The sequence below is a fragment of the Grampus griseus genome (genome assembly GCF_964374135.1).
Source record: "Grampus griseus genome assembly, chromosome: 15".
Classification (NCBI taxonomy): domain Eukaryota; kingdom Metazoa; phylum Chordata; class Mammalia; order Artiodactyla; family Delphinidae; genus Grampus; species Grampus griseus.
In genome coordinates this window covers 20,628,035-20,640,506 of record NC_139009.1, presented here as the reverse complement: position 1 = coordinate 20,640,506, position 12,472 = coordinate 20,628,035, and the positions used below count along the sequence as shown (strand labels likewise).

The 12,472-nt window shown below is 56.0% G+C and overlaps 1 protein-coding gene across 3 annotated transcripts; it reads right to left on the bottom strand.

The window, feature by feature from the left end:
* Positions 1-560: 560 nt before the first annotated feature.
* On the bottom strand, positions 561-12,141 carry KHK (ketohexokinase). 3 transcript variants are annotated; one of them, XM_082671880.1, is made up of 9 exons: positions 11,535-12,141; positions 7,613-7,729; positions 5,485-5,619; positions 5,163-5,297; positions 3,237-3,309; positions 2,359-2,505; positions 1,245-1,333; positions 950-1,107; positions 561-863 (listed from the first exon to the last, which is right to left on the bottom strand). In XM_082671880.1, the coding sequence occupies exons 1-9, from the start codon at positions 11,624-11,626 to the stop codon at positions 778-780; spliced, it is 1,032 nt and encodes a 343-aa protein (XP_082528006.1). In that variant the 5' UTR covers positions 11,627-12,141; the 3' UTR covers positions 561-777. The 3 variants fall into 3 exon arrangements, with proteins under 3 accessions (XP_082528006.1, XP_082528004.1, XP_082528005.1); XM_082671878.1 differs by lacking the exon at positions 5,485-5,619 and having other exon boundaries at positions 563-863; XM_082671879.1 differs by lacking the exons at positions 5,163-5,297; positions 5,485-5,619 and having other exon boundaries at positions 563-863.
* Between the last annotated feature and the right edge of the window lie 331 nt (positions 12,142-12,472).

The window sequence follows — 12,472 nt, the reverse complement described above, 5'->3', positions numbered from 1 at the left end:
CCATATGCCCTCAGACCAGGTCTCCCCCAGGGAAAGCAATGCTTTGCATTCCGGGTCACATTTGTGGCTCAGGCGCCGCCTTAACTACAAGGCAGCTCCAAGGGTGGGGCTGTCAGGCTCGGGGTCGGTCATTGGGGAGATATTTTTGGACTGCAGAGGCTCCGCCAAACCAGAGGAGGCTCCCTGCCCGCTGGCCTGTCAGGTTGGCTCAGCCATGTGGACACACTTGTGGCCACTGGAGTCTTGTGACAGAGCTGGGGCCCAGAGGAGCTTTTCTCATGGCTTGTGGTTATTTGGAAGGTTCCCTGGGGTGCAAGGGGTTAAGTCTCCTCCCCCGCCAGAAAGGCTGGAAGTCTGGCCCTCTACCCTGAGCTGGGGCCCCAGCAGGGGCACAGCTGGTGGCAAGCCTGGGGCACTTCCTGCTGCTCTGGTCTGGGTGGCCCCTCCTCTGGGCCTGGGCAGGAGGTGAATTTGGGGAATAGAGAAAAAAAGGGCGAAGGACTGCAGGATCAAAGCCTCCAGAATCCCCAGCCAGAGCAGCTCAGACATCGAAGACAAACAGACTGCCAGAAGGAAGCTGGCTCTGGGGAAGATTTATTTGCTCTGCAGCTCTGCCATGTGAGATGCCAGGTCACAGGTGGAGCCCTCCCACAGCCTGCATCTGCCTGGGGGGGCAAGGCAGCCTGATGCCAGCTGGCCAGAGAAGAGAGGGCGACGGCAGCCAGTGTTGCTGGCCCGGGGCGGGGATGTGAGCCGGTGCTTCCTGCCACAGGGCACTCACACGATGCCATCGAAGCCCTGCAGACCACACTTCTTGCCCGCCACCTGGCAGCCAAAGCTCAGTGCCTCCTGCATGCTCTTCCCTGGAGGGGGGGATGAGTAGCCAGATCAGCCGGGTCTTCTGGGCAGGGGCAGGCCCCGGCCCTGGGCCTGCTGCTGGGGTACTCACCCTGGGACAGGCTGAAGATGACGGACGCATTGAAGGTGTCTCCGGCCCCCAGAGTGTCCACCACCTGGGGCGGTGGGAAAGCGTCGGAGTGGAGCAGCCGTCCATCAGGGCCCAGGGCATCGGCACCCTCCTCAGCCCAGGCACAGACCAGCGTAGCCCTGTGACACCCTCCACTCAGCTGGGTGTTAGCCCAGCCCTGGCCCCCAGCCTCATTATCCCTCCCCGGGGCAGACCCTGGAGGCCAGGCTCCCTCACTCCCCGTACCCGGGCCTCTGCCTGGCTTCCGCTAGCTCACCCCTTCCTCACGCGACCGTACAGGCCCCTCAGGGCCTCCTTCGCTGACTGGAACCCAAAGTGCTTGGCCACATCTTTGCTGACAAACACCTGTGGGCAGTGGAAGAGAGGCTGACAGTCAGCTGAGCTCTACCCCAGCTGTCCCTCACTACCAGCAACCTGCTCCTCCATCGTGGCCACCTAAACCCCCAAGTAGCATCTCGCTGTCCCTCAGGAACACGTTTTCATACTTGCTCAGATATGCTAGAAAACAGCCATGTAAATTGTGACACGAAAGCCCCGGCCTATTCTAAGATCAACGAATTTCCTCACAATTGAAAACCCAGAGTGAGTCTTGAGGTCATCTTGGGGCGCAATCTACAACTGGCAGGTGAAACCACGGCTTTCAGGAGGGTTTTTGTTCTGTTTGGCTTTCCGCATACAGCTATGCCCTCTAGGTCTGATTTCTTCATCTTTAAAACAAAGGGATAGGGGTTCTAGAGCTTCCTTAACACCAGCTACATATTAGAATCACCAGGGTGTTTTGTTAAAAAATACTTCAGCCCAGGCTTCACCTCTACCAACCAAATTAAAAAAAAAAAAAAAAATGAGGGTGGGGCTCAGGCATCCACATCATTTAACGTGCAACCAAGGCTGAGGCCCAACGAGCTGCCACTGTGATGCTAGATTATCATCCCGATTCCATGTACATTCCACACTTACCATGCGCAAGCCCCCTTCCCATCCTCCCTCACCCCCTACAGAACTGGAGGGCACCTCGGAGAACAGTCCCATCCTGTCATTTGACAGAGGAAAAGACAGGAGGCCCAGGGAGGGGAGGCTTCCACGCAGGCTGGCCCTGAGGCTGGCTGTCTTGGCCTTGACCAAGCCCTCTGGCTGCCTTCATACCTATGCGCCCGCTGGGCTGGAGAAATTCTACTCCTTGGCCGCTGTTGAGGCCTGCACTAGAGCCCTAAGCTAGAGGTCTGCCTCTGCTTTGCCCCCACCTGCCAATATCACCAAGCCGCAAAGTGCCGCCCTAAGTGTGACAGGCAGGACAAGGGGACACTCGGACTCCCTTTAAGGACCAAATTAAGCTGGATGTGGCAAGGTGGGGGGCCGTGGGGGATGCTTACCACGTCTCCGTAGCCCAACAGCTGGTACAGCTCCTCTCGCGGCTTCTCCACCTCCACAGACACCTGGATCTTCTGCTCTGGAGGCTGCCTGGCGTTGTGCTGTTCTATCCGCTGCAGCATCTTCACCTGCTCTGATGCATTTCGGCCCTGGGGCAGAGCAGGGCAGGGCAGGCAACTCAGGACCAGCTGGGCGCTGGTCTCATTCTGCCTCATTCTTCCCTCCCTGCTGGAACCATGGGTGAGGGGGGAGAGGGGCCAGGAAGGCTGGGCCGGAAACCCAACCTAAGTCTCAAAATTCTAGTGCTATTCTGGACCTTGGAGACCTTATTGACCAGCCCTCCCATTTCAGATGAGAAGACGAAAGAATAAAAGAGAGACTCTCCTAAGGACCTACAATAAATTAAATGACAGGGCTAGGATTAGAACTCAGGACTTCTCAAGGTTTCCTCCCACCTAGACTCCAAAACTTCTCTTGGAATGAAGATTCTAGTTCCCTTTATTTGGGAGCTGGGTCAGGCCCTCCCATTCCTGCCTCCCCAGAGGTAACAGGTCAGGCCTCCCACAGCCAGGCTCCTGCCAGAGGCCAAGTCCAGAGGAGGTGGGGCAGCCTGTAACACAGGAAGCACCAGACTTTGCCTAGAGCCAGCACCCTGCTTCTGGCACCTACATCCTGCTGTGTGACCTTGAGAAAATCACCCAGTCTTTCTGGGCCTTAGTTTCCACCTGAAAACATAGAAGGAGGATGGAGAGTGGGTGAGGGGGGTTGGATTCATTGATCTCTAAGGTACTTCATGGTTCAAAGAAACCAAGAAGAAGGCAGAACATGTGGAGGGGCTGGCAGGTTGAGGCCCTCAAAACACAGGTAGGGCAGGGCTTGCCTCAATGTGGATCCACTTGAACCGGGTCAGGTCAACCTTCTCAAAGTCTTTAGCAGACACATCTGGTAGGTTCCTGAGTCGCAGGACAGAAAGGACAGAGAAGGGGCATGGTGAGGTCAGCCAGGGCCAGGATCTCTAACTGGCTGCTACGGCCCCTATGCCTGGCGCTGCCTGCAGCATGGCAGGAAACTGAATCTATAGCACATGCTTCTGAGGCTTGGCTCCAGGACAGACCCTGTCTCAGGCTAAACTCGAGACCACTCCTTGCCCTGCTCAGCTCCATCCAGACAGGGGGCTGGAGGCAGTTTCCTAGGATGCCCCTTCCTGTGTTTGAGGCTGTGATATTATCTAAGGGCAAACTCAACCACCACATATGTCAAGCAAGGGACCAGTTCTGCGTGCCTTGCAGACCATATCTCCCGAAATGCTTTCAGAGCACCAGGGACTACAATTCCCAGAATTCCTCTTGCCAGCAGCACACACAGCTACCACCACGCAGTGCCCTGGGAAACTACAAAGGCCACGCCGTTCTGCCTGGAGCTCGGGTCTGGGTCCTCTCAGTTCAGGCACCCCAGTGGTGACAGCAGCCCTGTCCTGAGTTTGGCAGCTCCATGTTATGGCCCTGGGATCAAGGTTGGTGCTTGAGAATGAGTTTATTTTTGGCCGACTTAGGTGTGGAGACCTGGGAAGGGTCCGCCTTGACCTTCCTTGGCCAGAGACCTACACACAGCCAGTGTCCTCCCCTCCATGTTCTGTGCCAAATCCTACTTCGATTTAACTAGCTGGGTGACTGTGGCCTTTCTGAGGTGTTTCCCCTTCAGTAAATGGGACCGAACCCCTAGCCCCGCAGGCCTGCTGCAGCTGGAGATAATGTGTGTGGATATGCCTGGACTGAGGCCGTGGGCAATAAACATTTCTCCTTGGAGCTCCTCTCCCTCCCTTCCCGTGAATACCCATGTTGTGTCCCTGATCAAAGCTGCTACAGATTGTTGCTTAATGGGCAGATGACTAGGGTTGCCCAATGGGAAGATCGTGTCTAGCATGTATGCCTACCCACTCATTCATTGGGACACAAAGAGCCCAGGGCCACTGGTTATAAATCTTGTTCTAGGATGACTGCCCCTCCCGCAGGTTCAGTGGTCGTGCTGGGCAGCAGGGACAGTCAGAACCCCAGGGCAGCTGGGCTTGGGCCATCTCTGCCCTAACAGAGTACTTGGCACACCCTAGTTTCTCAGTAAACTAAACCTCTTGAGATTTTTCAGGAGGGAATCTGGGAGAGATGAGAAGGGGTCTCTCCCTGGAAGCTTGGGACCCTAAAGGGATGCCCCTGCCTTGCCCGAGGTTAGCAACACGTCAGATAGCCCTGTTCTGCTGAGCCAGTGTTCCCCTTCCCTCCTTCAGCAATGGCTGCGAGTGGTGTGTGGCATTTGGTCTGGCTTCATTATGCTGGGACCTTTGGGGTTGCTCATCTCTTTCGAACACCCAAACCTCAGCTCCTGGTGCCATGCTGCAGGCTGGCAACTCTGGGGCTGACCCTGGAAACCCCAGTGGGCCCCCTTCAGGGCTCAAGATGGTTTGAATCACATCTCCCATCCCTCTGTCCTCAGAACAATTTCCCCATACTCACACCCAGGCTGCTGATTGGCTGATTATGGAGGAATCACATCATAAATTACAGTTTGCACAGGCCTGCTCGCCCATCCTTGGTGTTGACCAAGGCCAAGTCGCCAGGCAGAGCAAAGCCCATCCCTTCCCACCTCACTTCTCCCCTAATTGAGAACAATTCCGAAATCACTGAACAGTTTGGCATAGGGACAATTTCTGGTACAAAGAGAGAGGCCACAGAGGGTGAGCAAGTGGGCTGCCCACGTGGCAAGTGAGGGAGCTAATTGGTGGGCTGTGGCAGGGCAGGCCAGGGGGCCTTACGTGTCGTAGAGCACAATGGTACGGGAGCCATTGGAGCTGTTGACGATGCAGCAAGAGCATGGGGCTTCCCCGCTACTCTGCCAGGCCACCTGAGACACGTCCACGCCCCGCTGCCTGAAGTCAGCCACCAGGAAGCTTGGGGTGGAGCCCGAGCCAAGGGAAGGGCAAGGAGACACAGATTAGAGGCTACCAGGGGCCTGGACCTCCCGCGGGGTGGGGAGCGGTGCCGGAGCACGCGGGTCTTGGAGAGAGGGTCCTGCTCTGGGAGCTGAGTGACGGCAATGGCGGCGGCAGCTGGCAAGGCGCAGACAGATGTACAAACCTGTAGGCATGTATGATGGTGCGGCTACCACTGGCCTTGCTGCTGATGACTGTGGAAATGGGGACGGAGCCCGTGGTCTGAAAGACCGTGTAGCGTAGGTCCACGGAATAGCGGCGAAGGTCGTCCAGGACAAAACTGCCAGGGCGGAGTAACCCGGGGAGGCGCAGTTCGACGGGGGCTTGGGGACTGGAGGGTAGGTGGCAGGGCCACCGGGGACCCTGGGGTGCAAGCACAGGGGCTAGGATGGGACTGGGAGTCACTGTCACAGGCTGTGTGGAGGCAGGAGAGGCAGGAGAGCATGGCTGGAGCTTAGTGAGAAAAACCCTAAGGGACATTCTTTTAGGTCCTGACTGAAGCAAACTCCAACCCTGACCCTGTCCTTCAATCTGACTCAAGCTGGAAAGGATTTGCTCACGTTCATAAAGCTAGATGGGGTAGATGTGGGACCTAGAACATGCACCCTGTTTGAACCTAGCAGGTGAGGGCACTGTGGCCCGCATCACGCAAGGCCCAGGCAGTATTAATAATGACCAAGGTGATACTTTGTCCCCCAGGTGCCCTCTGCTTGCTTATCCCCATGGTACTCCACTCTCTGAAGTCCTTCCAGTCCTAACGTGATTCCTCTCCTTCTACACCTGCCTCCACGATGCCCAGCCTCGGTGGCCCTGCTCACTACCCGCTCCTTCCACAGTGGCAAGCCCTCTCAGTGCCTGAGGCCCCTCAGTATGGACCGGGTCCAGGACTCTCGCTCAGAATCCCCTCCAATCAGAGTGAGCCGGGGGGTGGCCCTTCAGGAAGACTGTACCAGCAGAACAAGGAGGCCACCCATCCCTCCCAGCTCTTTGGAAATGAGCTGTGGCCACTACGCCCAGCAGTCCAGCCACCATCCTGGACTTTCTCACTATGGCTGAACCCCACTTTCGGCAACACCAAGGCTGGACAATACAGATCTGTATAGAGGTACCACATCGGGGCATCATTCCTTGCCTTACGTCTCAAGGATCCTTTAAATAGTAGCTTTCCCACAGCATGGAGAATATGATTTGGTTTTTGCCAAATAACTTTTTGCACCCACAGTGCCAGGCACATGGTAGGTGCTCATTCAGTGTTTGTTGAACACATGGGGAGAATTTGGAATGGCCCAGCTATCAGCATGATTGCCACACAAAGGTGGGTCCACCACCCCAAAGCAAGAGGCACGGTCTTGCTCTAGCTGGGAGGGAAGGCAGCTGCTGACGAGGGCTGACAAGTGAGCAGCTGTTGGCTCCGGGTCCCTCTGTCCCACATCACAGGGCAGGCTCTCGTGCCAGTTCATAAGGAAGGGAATCTGGCTGCGGCTTGGGGCTGGGCTCTGGCACCAGCCCCGCTCAAACCAGGGTTCAAAGGGCTGTGCTTTACAGGCCAGCAACCTGGCAGCCTGCCCCTGTGCCCACAGTGGGCAAAGTGGGCCTCACCGCCTGATAAGCGCTTGCTGAGTCGGCAGTGCCAGGGGTCAAAGGGCTCTTGGGTCCCTGCAGCAGCCAACATAGAGGAAGCGTGTGGGCCACTACGGGCTGCAGCCTCCTAGCCGATGAGCTGGGAGGCATGGGTCTGGGCCCAGCTTTAGCACGTGGCATTGGGGTGTCCTTGGGCAGGGAGCTCTCGCTGCTTCAGTGAACAACGGGGACACAATCACTGGCCCTGCCCCCTCAGCTGGGAAAGAAACTGCAGGCCTGGACCCTGGGACCGTGGAGGCAGGACATCCCTGAGAGAGGGCAGGTACAGCATGTCCCTAACTGCCTTCTGCCAAAAGGACAGGCAGGATTAGGGACTTGAGAAGGGCAAAGTCACATCCACCGCAGACAGTCTGTTGGAAACAAGGAAGGAGAAGGTGGGAAGCCGAAGCAGGCTCCAGGGACTGGCCAAGGAAACAGGCTGTGAAAATGAAACCTTTAACAGGAGCAGCATTAACAACTGAGCAGCAGATAAGCCATACCAGGGAGGGTCTGGGATGCTGGTACTCCACTCCCCACGCCCCACCCATTTCTGGTGGCCACAAACCATTTCTCAGAGACCGCCCACCCAGGGCCAAGGCTTCCTTCTTCTCCCCCCACCCTGTGGGCCACCCTCCCCTGCTCCCTCCACTTACTCGGCAGCGTGGCCCGGGGCCAGCGAGCCCATGAAGGCACAGGGGGCTCCAAGCAGGGAGAGGACAGTGCAGGAGTTGGATGCGTTGCCTCCACGCTGCCATCTCTGGGACAAGCACCTGCAAAACACAAGGAGGGTCCCTGCAGCTCCAGCAGGCTGGGGCTGGGATAAGCACGGCTGAGCCCTGAGTAGGGCCCACAGGATGTAAAAGCCAGGCGATTCCCCTCAGAAAGCATCCAGGCCAGCCTTAGGCTCAGCAAAGGGAAGCGGCTCAGCTATTCCCCAGCCCAGGCTAAATTCAAGTTCACAGTGATTCATTTCTATCTTTCACCTATTCTTATGACATCAGGAAAGCACTCACTTGGGCCCATCACAATTTGAGGGTCTCACTGACTTTGGGTTACTTCCTCCTCTGTTACAGGGACCCCCACCAAGCCTCCTCCTGAGAGCTGCCTCTTCTCAAAGGTGGCAAATCTCCTGCTGCTCCTGTCTTAGGAGAGACCACTTCAGTAATAACTCAGATTAAAATAATTAAGACAGGAAGCAAACCCGGACATTGTGATCATTTAAGAAAGTTGTGTGTGGTAACTTTTATGATGACAAAAGTTAAAAAGATCACTGAGTGAAGACCAGTTTTTCTCCATTTTTGTTTGTTTCTCCTTTTTTTTTCAGCTTTATTGAGATATAATTGACATATAACATTCTGAAAGCTGAAGGTGTACAACGTGATGATTTATTTATTTATTATTTTTTTAATTTTTTGGTACGCGGGCCTCTCACTGTCGTGGCCTCTCCCGTTGCGGAGCACAGGCTCTGGACGCGCAGGCTGAGCGGCCATGGCTCACGGGCCCAACCGCTCCGCGGCATGTGGGATCTTCCCGGATCGGGGCACGAACCCGTGTCCCCTGCATCGGCAGGCGGACTCTCAACCACTGCGCCACCAGGGAAGCCCCAACGTGATGAGTTTGATATACATATATTTTGTGAAGTGATTACTACAATAAGGTTAGTTAACACATCCATCACAGTGCATAGTTACCTTTTTTTTTCTTCCTTTTTTTTTTCTCCATCTTTACTGAAAATCTAACAAAAGGAAACTAAGTCAAGATACACCTGAAGGGCTTCATTGTCATCATCAACAACAAAAATGATAACTCATGCATACATGGTCAAAGAACCTGAATGGTTTCTCATTTGTGCTCCAATAATACTGTGAGGTAACAGTACAGCCTGTTATTTCTATGCTTCCAGTTCCAAAAAGGATAATAATAACTGTGGCAGCTTACGATAAGGGGAACAAGTACTGAAGAACTACTAATTAAGAGAAATGAATGAAGTAGAATTTTTAGGCTAGGGTATATTTGTACACAAAGCTTAACCTTGAAGTTCCCTTCAGCCTTGGGAAAAGGGGACCACGATCTCATTAGAAAGAAGGCTACTAATCTGCAAAAGGTCAAACATGTCTCAAGCTATGAGCTTTAGAGAAATTTTCATGCAGAGAAGAGAGGAGAAGCCTGGAGGGACTGGACTTGCTCAAGGTCCCAACAACAGTTAATGACAAAGCTGATACCAGAGCCCGGGTCTCCTGACTCCAAACCACTGCAAGTGGTTTCTGAATGGAAAGTAGTTGGGTCCCAGCTTGTTGAGGCTTCAGAGAAAGGGTACACAGTTCTACTCTGTGGAAACCCTTCAAAGTTATACTGACACCCAACTTTCTGTGCAGAAATGCTCTGCTGAGCATGAAGATGCTTTCCGGAAGGTCCTGCTCAGCCAGGACTCTGGGAGGCAGGGCCATTCCTCAGCGGTCTGGCCGAGTTCCAGGTGGCAGTTCTCGGCTGCCTACGGAGAGAGCCTGGGAAAGGTGGGGCTCAGATGCTGGGAAGGACTGTGTCCCCACTCAGGTTTGCCCATCGGGGAGGCAAGACAGAGTCCAGGAGCTGGGCTGGGTGGGATGGGAGCACAGGAGAGAGGCCCTGTGGACAACCAAACTGCTCCACAGAGGAGCAGAGCCATGGGTCTGGGGGAGCAGGGAGATACTCCCTCAAGCGCAGGGAGCACAGAGGGTCTCTTCAGAGAGGCACCTTGCTTAGTGCCCAGCGTCGGAACCAGCTCCCGTCAGGGTGGGACCAGCAGGCTCTTGTCCCAGCCTTCCAACATGAGTAAGCTCAAAGGCACCGGGACTCAGCTCCAGCAGAGCAAGTGCTCTGGGTCCCCTGGAGGTCCTCCACAGTTCCTAGAGAAACTGGAGCCCCAGAATTTGCACTGTTCTCCAGAAAGTAAACTTGCCTCCTCACTGGCCACCAAGTCCTGGGGCTGGCTTGACCTTGGTAGGTGGGCTAGGGCCACACGGCAGCATACCCTTGTGCCTCCTCCCACGGTCCCTGCACCTTCTGCCAGGGGCTGTCACCTCTGTCAAACAAAGCAGCCCAAAGCAAAGGGTCAACTCCATGAGGCGGGCAGCAGCCAAGGAACAGGGAGGGAGGGGCTTCCCTGGTGGCGCAGTGGTTGAGAGTCCGCCTGCCGATGCAGGGGACACGGGTTCGTGCCCCGGTCCGGGAAGATCCCACATGACGCAGAGCGGCTGGGCCCGTGAGCCGTGGCCGCTGAGCCTGCGCGTCCGGAGCCTGTGCTCCGCAACGGGAGAGGCCACAACCGTGAGAGGCCCGCGTACCGCCAAAAAAAAAAAAAAAAAAGGAACAGGGAGCACTAGAGAGGGCGAAGGGCTGGAACACTAGCATCAGGACGCTTGAGTTGTGACCACCACTCTGCCACTCATCAACTACGTGGCCCCTTACAGAAATTGTCTAATTTCTCCAAATCCTTAGCTTCCTCGTCTCTAAAGAGAGGAGCAACTGATCCTTACACGCTTCCCATGGGCTGCTGTGAGGAAACTATGTAACAATGCCTGTGACAGTGCTGTGTGGACCCACGGCCTGAAGAATGCCGGGGGCTCTGCCCTCAGTGAGCCTCCTGGCTGTGGTTGCTGTAGTGTCCTTCCCGAGTTCAATCTTGAACTCGCCTTTCATTCAGTTCTTGGCTGAGACAAGTGAGGGCCAAGAAGCAGTTCTTGTCCGTATTCTGAGCACTAGACTGCACCAAGAGACAGCCACGGATTCCACCACACAGCAGTGTCTCGGGATCACAGTGTAAGGGTGATCAAGAGTAAATACGGGAACCAACAAATGACTTTTCAACTTCTACCAGACAACCAAGAAGGGTCTCTTCCACTATGCTGTTCACTGAGTATTGGAAATAGGACTTCTGGTAAACTTCTGGAATTCGGCACCAGGGAAAAGTCTGTGTGGCTCATGAGCCAGCTCTACCCATAACTCACAGCATCTCCAAATTTGCCTGCCGTGCCAGCAAGCCCCGAGCTACAGGGAAGCTTGAACACCATGGTTTTGAAAGTTCTTGAACAGTCTAACTGCACATACTTCTTATTGTAAGCTACCTCAAAAAATTTTTTTTAAAGACACAGATGAGATATATATGTGGTAAATAAATTAGAAGTAAATGCTGGTGATAGGCAAGTGCACAGTTCTCGTTAAAAAGAAAAAAACTGGTTCTGCACCTTCCTAGCTGTGTGCCCGTGGATAAATAACTGCGTCCCTCAGGGTCTTTACTTGCTTAGCCTACTCGGTAAAATGGGGATAATGATGTCTGACACGGTCCCAGGGTTGAAATGGGAACTGGAGAACACAACGCTATCCAAAGCCTGGATCTTACTACTAAAGGCCTCAATTCTTTCCCCAGGTCCCGGGCAGAGGGCAGGGGGCACCAGCTCCCAAGGCGACTCTCAAGGCCTCGCTGCGGGCCCCCCGGCCCCCCCACCCCCTGCTCCGCAGCCCTGTAGTCTTGGCCGCCTGGCACAACGCGGGGCTGCAGCGGCCCCTAGGGTTTCCGAGGGGCCCGGGCGCCCCTACCTGCTGTCCGTGTCCTCCTCCGGGTATTTGTCCATCACACTGATGATGTCCAGCACCACTAGCCCCACGCACAGAATCTGTTTCTCTTCCATGATGCTGCTCCCGGAGATTTCTGCCCGCTCGGCTGACGGGGTTCCTCCCGGGCTCTGCCTCTTATCCCGGAGAATCGTGTCCCAGCTCCCAGAGTCTGTACTGGCTCCTCCTCCGCGTCCCGAGCTCCTCCTCCAAGGAGCCTCCTGCAGCGGCGAGGTGCAGAGGACGGAGCCGGGCTCTTGCTCCCCACGCGCATCGACCCCAGCGGGCCTGGGAGTGCAGACCCCGCGGTCTTGGTCCCTGGCCTCCCCTTAGCAGGTTGCGTGGCCCAGGAGATGGCTACGCCTTCAAATTCTCGCCCTCAGTTTCCTCACTTGTCAGACGGACTCCGAGCTAATACAAATCTCTCTGAAGCGCAGCTAGGCAACCTCATGAATGCCAAGAGAAAGTGCAGCAGAAAGGCATCGCTTGTCCCGCCCTCTCCTGCACCCGCGGCTCCCTCTCCAGACTCTAGGCCCGCGGTGTTGAGTCTGGCCTCGCAGCTGCGGCCCGGACCCCGGCATCCAGAGCCGCGGCTGGCGCGGTCCCCGCTGTCCCGCCCCGCCCCCGAGACCCAGCCAATCCCAGCTCGAGGCCTCGCCTCCGCCGCTGAGCAGCTGGGGCACGCAAGATGAGCGGCGGAGGTCACGTGACGGAAGACACCGCCCAGCGGCGCCGCGGTCTCGTCTCCCAGCGCCCTCTGGCGGACGCCGGCGGAAAAGGCGCGACCCGTAGTGGGGCCCGGCTAGCGCTCCAAGCCCCGGGCGCACTTCTCGCCTGCGCGTCCAGTGCAAGTGCAGGCAGAGCTACCCCTGCCAAAGCGGAGGACGCGAGCAGGGTCCGGAACCCGGGGCTCCCTCACCCCG

Bases quoted from the DNA above. Each gene is read 5' to 3' on its own strand.
- KHK (XM_082671880.1), bottom strand. From the start codon at position 11,626: ATGGAAGAGAAACAGATTCTGTGCGTGGGGCTAGTGGTGCTGGACATC. The intron at 2,506-3,236 runs GCAAGCCCTGCC...GCTCTGCCCCAG, and splicing joins TCAAGTGGATCCACATTGAG to GGCCGAAATGCATCAGAGCA. The intron at 864-949 runs GTGAGTACCCCA...CCCCCCCTCCAG, and splicing joins CATCTTCAGCCTGTCCCAGG to GGAAGAGCATGCAGGAGGCA.